At 35.5% G+C, this 13,146-nt stretch overlaps 1 protein-coding gene across 12 annotated transcripts in view; it reads left to right on the top strand.

The window, feature by feature from the left end:
* Nucleotides 1-13,146, top strand: part of cadpsa (Ca2+-dependent activator protein for secretion a) — a 201,292-nt gene that overhangs the window by 81,234 nt on the left and 106,912 nt on the right. For all 12 annotated transcript variants that reach the window (XM_073826232.1, XM_073826231.1, XM_073826234.1 and 9 more), the window contains exons 5-7: nucleotides 2,626-2,706; nucleotides 3,533-3,766; nucleotides 9,142-9,263. In XM_073826232.1, the coding sequence (XP_073682333.1) occupies nucleotides 2,626-2,706; nucleotides 3,533-3,766; nucleotides 9,142-9,263 (437 nt within the window). The remainder of the gene's footprint in view (nucleotides 1-2,625; nucleotides 2,707-3,532; nucleotides 3,767-9,141; nucleotides 9,264-13,146) is intronic.

Here is a 13,146-nt window from a genome sequence, read left to right as displayed (position 1 = left end):
GGCCAGAAGCAATGGTTTGACGTTATAATTCCTCAATGATGGATTTGTTTCTTATAAACACGCAGCTTTTCAGTTCACAAGACGTTAATTGATGGACTTGAGTCATGTGGATTACTTGTGGATTATTGTAATGTTTTTATGAGCTGTTTGAACTCTCATGCTGACGGCACCCATTCACTGCGGAGGATCCATTGGTGAGCAAGTGATGTAATGCTAAATGTTCTTCATCCTGAGAACATTTTCAGTAAATTTTAATTTTTGGGTGAACTATTCCTTTAAGCACTGCTAGATTTATGTGTAGTAACATACAGTGCCTTGCAAAAGTATTCATACCCCTTGATTTTTTTTTCACGTTTTGTTATGATGCTCTCTTATGTTAAACTGCTTTAAATTACTTTTTTTCCACACCAATCTACATTCCATGCACCATAATGACAAAACAAAAACAGAATTGTCTATGCTTCATAAATGTATTAAAAATAAATACCCTTAACTCAGTACTTAGCTGAAGCACCATTACAGCCTCAAGTCTTTTTGGGTATGATGCAACAAGATTTTCACATCAACATTTGGCAATTATCTGCCATTCTTCACCTCACCTCTCCACTTCTCAAGCTCTGTCAGCTTGGATGTGGTCTGGCAGACATTTTCAGGTTTCTCCAGAAATATTGTATTGGGTTTAGGCATAGGCTCTGACTGGGCCACTCAAGGACATTCATAGAGTTGTCTATAAGCCACAGTTGTTTGTTTTCATATCTTTATTGAGGAGTGCATTGAGTCTTGCCATACTACCATAAAGCCCAGATTGATGGAGTGGTGCAGTGATGTTTGTCCTTCTGTAAGTTTCTCCTTTCTGCATATATGATCATGGAGCTCAACTAGAGTGACCATCAGGTTCTTGGTCACCAATCTAGCCAAAGCCTTTCTCCATTATTTGCTCAGTTTGGCCAGGAGGCTAGTTCTAGTAAGAGTTGTGGTTGTTTCAAACTTTTTTAATGTGAACCTGTCTCTGAGCTCTACAGGCAGTTTTCTTTCCCTTTTTTTTACCTCAGGGCTTGGTTTTTGCTCTGATATGCATTTTGAGCTGTTAGATCTTTTATTGAGAAACCATACCCATTCAGTTGAATTTGCCACAGGTTAACTTTATTTGAAGTGTAATAACATGTACAAGCAATATGGATACTCCTGAGCTAAATCTCAACTGTCTCAGATAAGGGTATGAATACTTATGCAACGGAATCATTTAGGTGTTTAATTTTTAATAAATTTGCAAATATGTTAAAACACAGTTTTTTACTTTGCCATTATGGTGTATGAGTGTAGATTGATGTGAAAAAAAAGTTATTTAAAACAGTTATTTAACATAAGGCAGCAACATAACAAAACATTAAAAAAATTAATACTTTTGCAAGGCACTGTACGTGTCCATGAATTGTTCCACAACATCTCTGTATAAATTTATTAGCATGCATATCGTTTTACAAATTACAAATGGTTTGTGACATTAATCTTGTTTTATATTAGTGTCAGGATCAGAAGTTCATGCTTCAATTTTTAAATGATTCGGAAGTTGCCTACTTACAGTTACATGATGACAAATGGCTGATGGACTTTGGCCTCTAATCTAATAACAGTCCTGGGCTTTTAAATGGGCAGAGTTGTGCATGTATTGGATGGAGGCTTGCAGAAAGCCACATCCAGGCTTTAAATATTGAATACAGTTTGCTTGAGGTTTATTTGCCATGTATTATTTGCCATCTAACAAAATGTATTAATTTATAATTGAAACTAAATGGAAAAATCATAAATCAAGATGTATTTTCTAAAAATAAGTCTTGGTATCTTATCACTTGGTAGTTTATGAATAAATGTAGTAATTTATCTGAATAAATGGCAAGTTCTAGATGCCACAGGCTGAAGTATTGTTACCGCAGACTGATGATATTCACAGCGTTAAACTACTTGGCACAATATGATTGGTTCATGTTGCATTCGCAGCCAATGAGCTTGCTGCTTTACATTTAATGGCTGGTGAGCATTCACTAGAGCATTTCGCAGTTCCTCTGAAACCCTCCACCTCCCCAGCTCCACCTGTTTAGATATGCTACAGGTTAATATATATGCTATTTGTGCAGCAGCAGTATGTCTTAAATACTCACAGCACTGTATTGGTGTAAGTATGGGCAGTAGCAAGTTCCTATACTTGCTTTGAAGTAGCAGCAGCAATAATCTACAACAACAGTTTGGTCAATAGCAGCATCAATTCACCAGCATTGCAGATCTATTCCACATTAACATTGTTTTATCCAAAACCATGAGAGTTTTCCTGATAGAAATTCAGTAACTTCTTTGAACAGTACTGTGTTTTATATATATATAAAAGTCTTCTTTGAACTCACAACTGTGTTTGGCTTTGATCTGTATGCCCTTTTATGAAGATTTAATAAACTGTTCTTAATGTACGCACAGTGAATGTGACTACTGATGATGACCTTTTCATCTGAACTGATATATTTTGGCACTATTTATTGTAAGGTGAAGGTCAGATACGGGTTGATCTTGTAACAGGGAGGAAAAGTGATTGGAATGTCAGTGTAAATGCTTTGAAATATTTGTGTTTTACAGCTGGATAATCCTGATGAACAGGCAGCCCAGATCAGAAGAGAGCTGGATGGACGACTCCAAATGGCTGATCAGTTCACGAAAGTAAGTGTTTTGATCTCAAACAGGTACACATGAAGCTGTAGCCTATTCTAAGACCCTAATGTCTTAAAAGAGAAGTTCACTTCCTTGTCATCCAAGATTTTCACATCTTTCTTTCTTCAGTCGTAAAGAAATTATGTTTTTTGAGGAAAACATTTCAGGATTTTTCTCAATATAGTGGACTTCTATGGTGCCCTGAGTTTGAACTTCCAAAATGCAGTTTAAATGCAGCTTCAAATGATCCAAAATGCAGCTGCAAATGATCTAGTGTTTATATACTTTTTAACCTCAAATGCTCATCTTGTCTCTCTCTGGGATGTGCGTGAGTAGTCTGTGCATCTCTGGTTCAAAACAGTTAGTGTAGGTCAAAAAACTCCCATCTTATTTTCTCCCTCAACTTCAAAAATCATTTCAAAATCATCCTACATCTCTGTAGAAGTACAGACCCAGTGTTTGGGAGTTTTTCGACATACCCTAACTGTCTAAAACCTTAAAAGAGTTCAGGCAGAGCAAGACAAGATGAGTGTTTGAGGTTAAAAGGTATAGATTTTATTTTTTTTTTTTAATAACCGATCGTTTTGCTAGGTAAGACCCTTATTCCTTGGCTGCATTTGGGAAGTTCAAACTCTGGGCACCATAGAAGTCCACTATACAGAGAGAAATCCTGAAATATTTTCCTCAAAAATTATAATTTCTTTACAACTGAAGAAAGAAAGACATGAACATCTTGGATGACAAGGGGGTGAGTACATTATCTCTAAATTTTTGTTCTGGAAGTGAACTTCTCTTATAATTACCATTGTTTTTGTCTCCTTAACACCTTGAATAGGCTGGCAGGTTCCCCAAGTTTGTATCCAGGGACATGGAGGCCATGTACATTGAAGAGCTGAAGTCATCAGTGAACCTGCTGATGGCCAATCTGGAGAGCATGCCAGTGTCTAAAGGAGGAGAGTTCAAACTACAGAAGCTCAAGAGAGGCCATAACACCTCCATCATTGACATGGGCCAGGAGGACGAGAATCAGCTCTCCAAGTCTGACGTAGTTTTGTCTTTCACCCTGGAGGTACTTCTTCTTGCTTAACGATTTGCCATTGAATCAAATAATGTTAAAGGAGAACTATTATGACCATTTTTAAAGTCTCAGGTGTGCTCAGAATGTACAGTGGTATGAAAAAGTGTTGGCCCCCTTCCTGATTTTTTTATTTTTTTGCCACACTTTAATGTTTCAGATCATCAAACAAATTTAAATCAAAGATAACACAAGAAAACACAACATGCAGTTTTTGAATGAAGTTTTTTTATTATGAAGGGAAAACAAAGTTCAAACCCACATGGCCCTGTGTGAAAAAGTGTTTGCCCCCTAAACTTAATAACTGGTTGGTCCACCCTTAGCAGCAACAACTGCAATCAAGCATTTGTGATAACTTGCAATGAGTCTGTTACAGCGCTGTGCAGGAATTTTGGTCCACTCATCTTGGCAGAATTGTTGTAATTCAGCCACATTGGAGGGTTTTCAAGCATGAACCGCCTTTTTAAGGTCATGCCACAGCATCTCAATAGGTTCTGAACAGGACTTTGACTAGGCCACTCCTTATCTTCACACACTTATCTTCAGCCATTCAGAGGTGGATTTGCTGGTGTGTTTTTGGATCATTGTCCTGCTGCAGAACCCAAGTTCGCTTCAGCTTGAGGTCACGAACAGATGGCCGGATATTGTCCTTCAGGATTTTTTGGTAGACAGCAGAATTCATGGTTCTATTTATCACAGCAAGTCTTCCAGGTCCAGAAGCAGCAAAACAGCCCCAGACCATCACACTACCACCACCATATTTTACTGTTGGTATGATGTTCTTTTTCTGAAGTGCTGTGTTACTTTTACGCCAGATGTAATGGGACACACATCTTTCAAAAAGTTCAACCTTTGTCTCGTCAGTCCATAGAGTATTTTCCCAAAAGTCTTGGGGATGTGTTCTGGCAAGATGTGTTCTGGCAAAACTGAGACAAGCATTTATGTTCTTTTTGCTCAGCAGTGATTTTCGCCATTTTTGCCCAGTCTCTTTCTTATGGTGGAGTCATGAACACTGATCTTAACTGAGGCAGGAGAGGCCTGCAGTTCTTTAGATGTTATTGTGGGGTCTTTTGTGACCTCTTGGATGAGTCGTCGCTGCGCTCTTAGGGTAATTTTGGTCGGGCCGGCCACTCCTGGGAAGGTTCACCACTGTTCCATGTTTTCGTCATTTGTGGATAAAGGCTCTCACTGTGGTTTGCTGGAGTCCCAAAGCTTTAGAAATGGCTTTATAACCTTTTCCAGACTGATAGATCTCAATTACTTTCTTTCTCATTTGTTCCTGAATTTCTTTGGATCTCAACATGATGTGTAGCTTTTGAGGATCATTTGGTCTACTTCACTTTGTCAGGCAGGTCCTATTTAAGTGATTTATTGATTGCAAACAGGTGTGGTAGTAATCAGGCCTGGGTGTGGCTAGAGAAACCGAACTCAGGTGTGATAAACCAGTTATGTTTTAAGGGGGGGGGGGGGTGTTTTCCCTTCATAAAAAAAAAAATAAAAAAAGTCAGATTTTCATGATATGTCGCATTTCATTTAAATATAGCTATAATTCAGGTATATCAAAAAGGACAAAATAAAAGAGAAGAGAACATATTATACTTACAGATATTCATTTCCCCATTGAGATATTGTTAGACTTCTCAAAGGATCACTGAGAAAAACAAATTTAGGTAATTTTCTCTGTTTTGTTTGAAAAAACACAGACATCTGAGTCATGCATGAGTAAAATCACAAAGTGCACCTGTGAAAAAAAAATCTTCATCTGAATAGGATTTAAGACTAAATGCAAGCCTGCAAGAATAATCAGTGTTTGAAATTTGGGCTGTTGTGGTTAAAGATCTTGTTGCACCTTCGGACCTACACAGTTTCAGTCTTCCAAGTAATATTGCATCAAATATTGCTTTTTGAGTTCTCTCACAAATTTGTCTCACCCATTATTTTTGGCTTTGCTTCAGATCTTTTTATAACACTGAGCTACTCAGAATACCACATTTCATTGCCCACACTTAAGAAAAGAGAATTTTTATGAGCACATGAAACAAATGCAAACGCAATGCATCGCCTCTTTCCTTTTCACCACCATCTTCTTCTAGCTTGTGATTTGATAGAAATTGATCTGATCATCAGCACACAACAATGTCCTGATTGAAATAATTCAATCTGTGATGGTCTTGACATTCATCACCACGTAGGATTTCAGTGTTTCCTTTTATCGGGTGAGAATTTAATTTGCACAGCCGTTGCTTTGAATATCTCATTACAGCATGTTGCATATCAACATCAAATATTCCAACCATGTTGGTGCATTAGCAATATATTGGTCTTTGATTTGCAGAAAGTGACAAATTGAAAATGTCACCTTCTGTCCATCATTCAGGTTTAAAAGAGGGCAGGAGAATTCTGTATTTGTGAGCAGCAGATAAGTCTTACTTAGCACAAAACCAGACAGAAAATCCTGAGTGGCGTTGACAGCCGCTATAAAGCTAGCCTTAATCAAGTGACAGTATCTGAGAGGAGATATTCCCTGAAGAAGGGGGCAATAAAACCATGTGATGTATGTCGTGTGTTAACAGCTCGTTCCCCTTTCACTGATACCTTTGTGATGACGGCTTTATCTGACGCATCTCACAGCCTCTCTCCTCATGCACGGCAGATGTGTGTGTGTGGCTTTGGATAAAAGTGCTTCAAACTTATCTTGCATGTCAAAGGATTAGTTCACCTGAAAATTTAAATTCTGTGATCATTTATTCACCCTCATGTTGTTCCAAACTGGAATGACTTACTTTCTATCTATCAAGGCAAATAAATTGAGAATACTGAATAATGTGTTTTTTCCCTATGCAATTACAATGATTGGGTACTGAAGCTTTCAAGCTTCAAACAATATGCAAAAGCACCATAAAAGCATCATAAAAATCTAATAGGAATGCCAAACAGACTAGAATTTCACCGATTATATAGCAGTAGGCTGTTAAACAAATCAGTCTGATTTATGAGTGAGTTATTCAGACTGGTGAACTGGATGAACTGATTCACTAAATAGGTTTGACTCGAATCAGTTAGTTCACACTTCGAATCTTGCTTCTACCCTGATCCTAATTTTATGTATTCAATTTGAAAATGATCAAAAGTGGTTGTTTTGACTGTAATACATCCCTTTTGGCCATTTTGATCAATGTTTTTGCAGATTTACAGATTATTTACAAGCATTGTAGCCAAATAATATAATTTACAAAGTAATGAGTTAATCATATTGTGACTCTTTAGGTCACTGATATCTGGAAAAAAAAAAAAAAAGATTATTTGACAATATTTAAAATATTTTGTAATGTTATTTTGTTTTATATTTTTTACAGTTAATTTATTTGTAGAAAATGTATTGTCTCCTTTATTTTCTTGGGAAAATCTTCATTTATACAAAATACCAAATTGGCTTTAGGTCTAAATATTGTATGAAATATTATTATTATCTAAAAGTTTTTCTGTTTTAATATACATTAAAATCTAATTTATTCCTGTGATCAAAGCTATTTTTTTCTAATATGCTGAATTATTACTAATGTTGAAAACAGTTGCTGCTTAATATTTTTTGGAACCTGTGATACTTTGAATAAAAGGTTAAAATGAATAGAATTTATTTAAAATAGAAATCTTTACTAACAATATATACAATCATTCAAAACTTTGGGGTCAGTTAATTTTTATTCTTTCCTTTTTTGAAGAACATTAATAATTTTATTCAGCAAGGATGTGTTAAATTGATAAAAAAGTGTACAGTATGTTGCTTGTTTTTCAGGATTCTTTTATGAATAAATACTTAAACAGAAAAGCATTTTTTTTAAATAGAAATCTTTTCTAACAATATACACCACCGTTCAAAAGTTTGGGGTCAGTAATTTTTTTATTCTTTCTTGTTTTTGAATGAAATTAAAACTTTTATTCATCAAGGATGTGTTAAATTGATTAAAAAAAATGTGATAGTAAAGACTTGTATTGTTAGAAAGGAGTTATATATTAAATTATTTTTTCAAATCATAGGTTCCAAAAAAAAAAAATATTTGGCAGCACAATATGTTGCCAGCATAGATAATAAATCAGCATATTAGAATGATTTCTGAAGGATCATGTGACACTGAAGACTGGAGTAATGGCTGATGAAAATTCAGCTTTGCATCACGGAAAAAAAAAAATATTTTAAAGTATATTAAATAAAAAAAACATTATTTTATACTGTAGTAACATTTCGCAATATTATAGTTTTTTCTGTATTTTTAATCAAATAAATACTGTTTGATCTTTAAAAAATCATCACAAGTCTTACTGATCTCAAACTTTGGAATGGCAGTGTGTGTGTATATACATCTATATCTCTTCTATGTGTTTTCTTTTTCTTCTAATTTGTGACCCTGGACCACAAAACCATGACTGGTTTTTGTTTTTTTGAAACTGAGATTTATATATGTGACCCTGGACCACAAAACCAGTCTGGGGTATATTTATAGCAATAGCCAAAAATACATTGTATGGGTCAAAATTATAGATTTTTCTTTTATGTCAAAAATCATTAGGAAATTAAGTAAAGATCATGTTCCATGAAGATTTTTTGTAAAATTCCTACTTTAAACATATCAAAATGTAATTTTTGATTAGTAATATGCATTGCTAAGAACTTAATTTGGAGAACTTTAAAGGTGATTTTCTCAGTATTTTGATTTTTTGCACCCTTAGATTTCAGATTTTTTATGACTGGTTTTGTGGGCCAGGGTCACATATTATGTGAAAGCTGAATAAATAAGCTTTCCATTGATGTATATCCATTGTTAGAAACAGCTATTTAAAAATCTGTAATCTGAGAGTGCAAAAAAAAAAAAAAAAAAAAAAAAATCAAAATATTGATTAAATTGCCTTTAAAATTGTCCAAATTAAGTTCTTAGCAATGCATATTACTAATAAAAAAAAATATCTTGATGGAACATGATCTTTACTTAATATTCTAATGATTTTTGGCATAAAAGAAAAATCAATAATTTTGACCCATACAGTGTATTTTTGCCTATTGCTACAAATATACCTTTACTACTTAAGACTGGTTTAGTGGTCCATATATATATTCTTTATTCTACCTAGTTCCTAGTTTTTTAAAAACAGAACAAGTCTTATTGATCCCAAACGTTTGATTGGCAGTGTGTGTGTGTGTGTGTGTGTGTGTGTGTGTGTGTGTGTGTGTGTATATATATATATATATATATATATATATATATATATGTATATGTATATATATATGTATATATATGTGTATATATATATGTATATATGTATATATTCTCTTAGGAGCTGTCTCTAAAGATGTCTTTTTATGTTTTCAACAGGTGGTGATTATTGAGGTACAGGGTCTCAAGTCTTTAGCGCCAAACCGGATTGTTTACTGCACCATGGAGGTGGAAGGTGGACAGAAACTTCAAACCGACCAGGCAGAGGCCTCCAAACCAACGTAGGTCTTGCTGTAATTTCTTGTCAAGCGTTATGTTCTCTGCATCAACAATATATTAAATCCAGCTTCACTTCTCAGCAGAAGTTTAAGCGCTGAGAAAGTTTATAAACGGTATCTCTTCTCTAAGCCTCCAAGCCTTGAAGCTGCTGTCTGGAGTAAATGATTCTCTCGCAGACTAATTAAATCAGTCAATGTACACGAACCTACACAAACCTGTTGAGGTTTGATTTCTTGTCTTCATGCATACAGGCACATTCCTGCTGTAATTCAGAGCTGGAGGAACTTAATCTCAAATCCTATCAAATGATGTTTGCTGAAGCTGTGTATGTGTGTGTGTGTGTGTGTGTTATTTAGCTCATTACATGATCAGTTGATCTTATTATTGTGTACACAGTAGGCTCATTCAGTTTGCGGTGAGATGTAACGCTTAAAGGAACCGTATGTAGGATTGTGGCCAAAACTGGTACTGCAATCACTTTCAAAATACTGTAGAACGGTGTTTCCCCTCCCGCTCCCCCCTGACTCGAGGTTGCCAGCTAAGCTGCAGGAGTAGGCTGCAACAAGGAGCTTCCAATGGCAAGTGACGAGTCTTACACAGTAATTTGTTTTTCTTCTGTTAATGTTTATGCTTCACAAGAGATGTTTTGCGAAGTATTTACAGATGGCGATTAGCCAAATATTTCGTAATATGTACTGTAATACTAATACCACATTTCAGTCGGAATATAGATTGTTCTCATACCCTGCTCGTGGTGCGATATAAAGCTTTTTATGAACGCATTTAGCACGGCCGACTGCGGAAAATCCACTGTGTACAGAAGCAAAGTTAGCCAAACATAGATGAATCTTACCTGTCAAGGAGAAAATTAGCTACGTTGGCGTCTATCTTCAAATTCTTCTCCGTTTTCAGCCGTCTCCATCATTCAAAGGCATCTCCTATACAAATCCTTGTTTTATTTCGGACTTTGTCACGACGTATTTCGGATTCATAACAAGGTCTTTTAGGTTTCGTAATTTTATACATGTTTTATCCGACCCGTTCTTAGCAGCAGCTGTAACTAACTAGAGCTTAGCTGGCAACCCGTCTCACGAAACTCTACCGACTTCGTGATTGGTAGATAGCTGGAGGGTGGCGCCTCAGACCAAAACACAAAACGACAACAATAACATCAGTTGAGGGCTGCAAGTCTCACTTTTAAATGACAATATCCTGGCCGGACCACTGTTGTCAGTGATATAAGTATTTGAAATGAACATGATTTCTTAATGTCTAGGGACATGTCAGGGCCATTTTATGATTAAATGACATAAATTTCTTACATACGGTTCCTTTAATGATTAAGTAACAATTCTGGGCATGTAATCAACACTTACGAAAACCGTACGCTGATCGCATTACTCAACTCGACGTATCATATTTGTTTATGTGTAAGGAGACTGATTCGAGGGTGAGAGAGGAAACACCACACACATACACACACATTAGCAGAAAATCAAATTCTCACATTTTTCACTGAACATGCTTAACCCACTCATTTGGTCAGCTTACACTCACACTGATTTTTGTCACATTTCTGGAACTGTAAATGATTTCTTTTGTTGTAGAGCAACATCTTGATAATGACAATTCCCTTTAAATTCCCTTTAAACTTACTTTAGAGTTTATGCAACTTTTTATCTCACAATATGACTTCATATCTTGAAATTGCAACTTCTTTTTTTATAACTAAGCTTATCTTGTCTCACAGTTTGACTTTATATCTCACATTATAACTAGATTTTGTAATTTGACTTTGTTGCACTGTTGCAACTGTTTAGTTTTTAGTCTCACATCTCACCGTTATTTTTGTTTTTACTCTGAGGCAGAATTTTTTTTTTTTGACGAAACATTGAAGGCATTAGCACAGGGGCTTGATTGCTTTTGTGCTGTACATATTAAATTTTGTGTTTAAATGAGAATGTCAGAATGTGACAGTGAAATTGATGATGTAAAATTCATAGTCAACACTGTCTGTCGTGACCACAGTCTGCATAGAACAGTCTGACATACAAGACAATTGATGAGCCTTGGCCACTGCCCATACATCTGACAAGTAACAATTGTAAAAGACAGAAAAAATTGCATTCAGCCACCTTACACACAAACACACACAAACTGCTCATATCCACTCGCTTTCCACTAAATATACTCAGTTGCTCGGATCAACAAGCTCTCACATTCACACACACATTTGGCGCACATTTCTCCAGAGCTTGCTGTAATGCTAAAAGCCTGCTGGGTCTCAGGGGTAGAGCTGTGTGAGGATAGATGAGAGGGAGTCTGGGAAAGTGAAAGAATGATGGGAAGCTGCTAGGAGACATGTGTTCTCCACCTGTATGATCAGACACCTTAAGACCGTGGGGATTGATCCCAACACATCTCTTTAATTAAAGCACATATGTGAGGATTTGAGGGAGAAAAACAAGGAGGTAGAGAAAAAAAACGGGGAAAGAAAGACTGCTGTTGTATGCCTCCAAGTCTGCTCGGGGGCTGGAAGGCGGCTACAAAGACCTGTCTTGAAGTGTCTTTTGCTTTCATAACTGCACTTTTAAGAAATATGAAAGGGGAGTGGTTATGATGAATGAAAAAAGCTATTTTTCAAGTCATACACTACCAGTCAAAAGTTTTTTTTTAAATGTTTTTTTAAGTCTCTTCTGCTCACCAAGCCTGCATTTATTTGCTCTAAACTGCAGCAAAAGCTGTACAATTTTGAAATATTTGTACTATTTAATATTAATAACTGTTTTTTATTTTAATATATTTTAAAATGTAATTTATTTCTGTGATCAAAGCTACATTTTCAGCTTCATTACTCCAGACTTCAGTGTCAAATGATCATTTATAAATAATTCTAAAATGCTGATTTGCTGTTCAAAAAACAGTTTTATTGCTATTATTATCAATATTTGAAACAATTCAGGAATATTTGTTGAAGAAAGGTCCTTTAAAATCATTTGTAATATTATACACTAAACCTTTAAAAAGTAATGTTGCTAAAAATTCAGCTTTGAAATCAAAGGAATAAATTACATTTTAAAATATATTAAAATACAAAACAGTTATTTTAAATAGCAAAAATTTTTATAAATTATACTGTTTTTGCCGGTTGGATCAAATAAACGCAGGCTTTGTGAGCAGAAGAGCCTTTATCAGAAAGCATTACAAATCTTTTGAGTGGTAGTGTATGTGTGTTTGAGTTGGATAAAGTCCGCCAGATTGGACGTATGTTTGGATTTGAGTGCTCAGATTGTTTTTCTGGCAGCAGTTCTTAGTGACTGAATGCTGCCGTGACCCCCTGTTCAACCAGACTTACATAAAAACTACGAAAATTAAAGGGTTTCTGTCAATGGGTCATGTATCAAACTTTGCATTTGTTTTAGAGAAGCAGAATTTTTGACTTTAGATGCTCTTAGCTGGTGGGTTGTGACCCAAAAATGGATGGCAGGTTTGTTATGAAGGGGTCACGAACAGCAGGACAAAAAATAACAATACTATACTCCTAACCATGTAATTGTGCATAGTTTAGATAGATGCAATTGGCTGTGCCTGAAAGGGATAGTTCATCCAAAAATAAAAATTCTGCCATTAATTCTGCTGAACTTAAAGACCTTCGCTCATCTTCAGAACACAATTTAAGATATTTTTTATGAAATCGAAAAGTTTTCTGACCCTGCATAGACAGCAACGCAACTGACAAAGCAACTGTTCAAGGCCCAGAAAGGTAGTAAGGACATTGTTAAAATAGTCAATGTGACATTAATGTTATGAACCTACTTATGAACTTTATTCAACAATTTCTTCTCTTCTGTGTCAGACTGACATGGAAGAGAAGAAATTGTTAAT

This window comes from Garra rufa, chromosome 20 (genome assembly GCF_049309525.1).
Source record: "Garra rufa chromosome 20, GarRuf1.0, whole genome shotgun sequence".
In the NCBI taxonomy this organism is placed as follows: Eukaryota; Metazoa; Chordata; class Actinopteri; order Cypriniformes; family Cyprinidae; genus Garra; species Garra rufa.
Note: the sequence above shows the minus strand (reverse complement) of the source record. Positions and strands in the feature narration are given on the sequence as shown.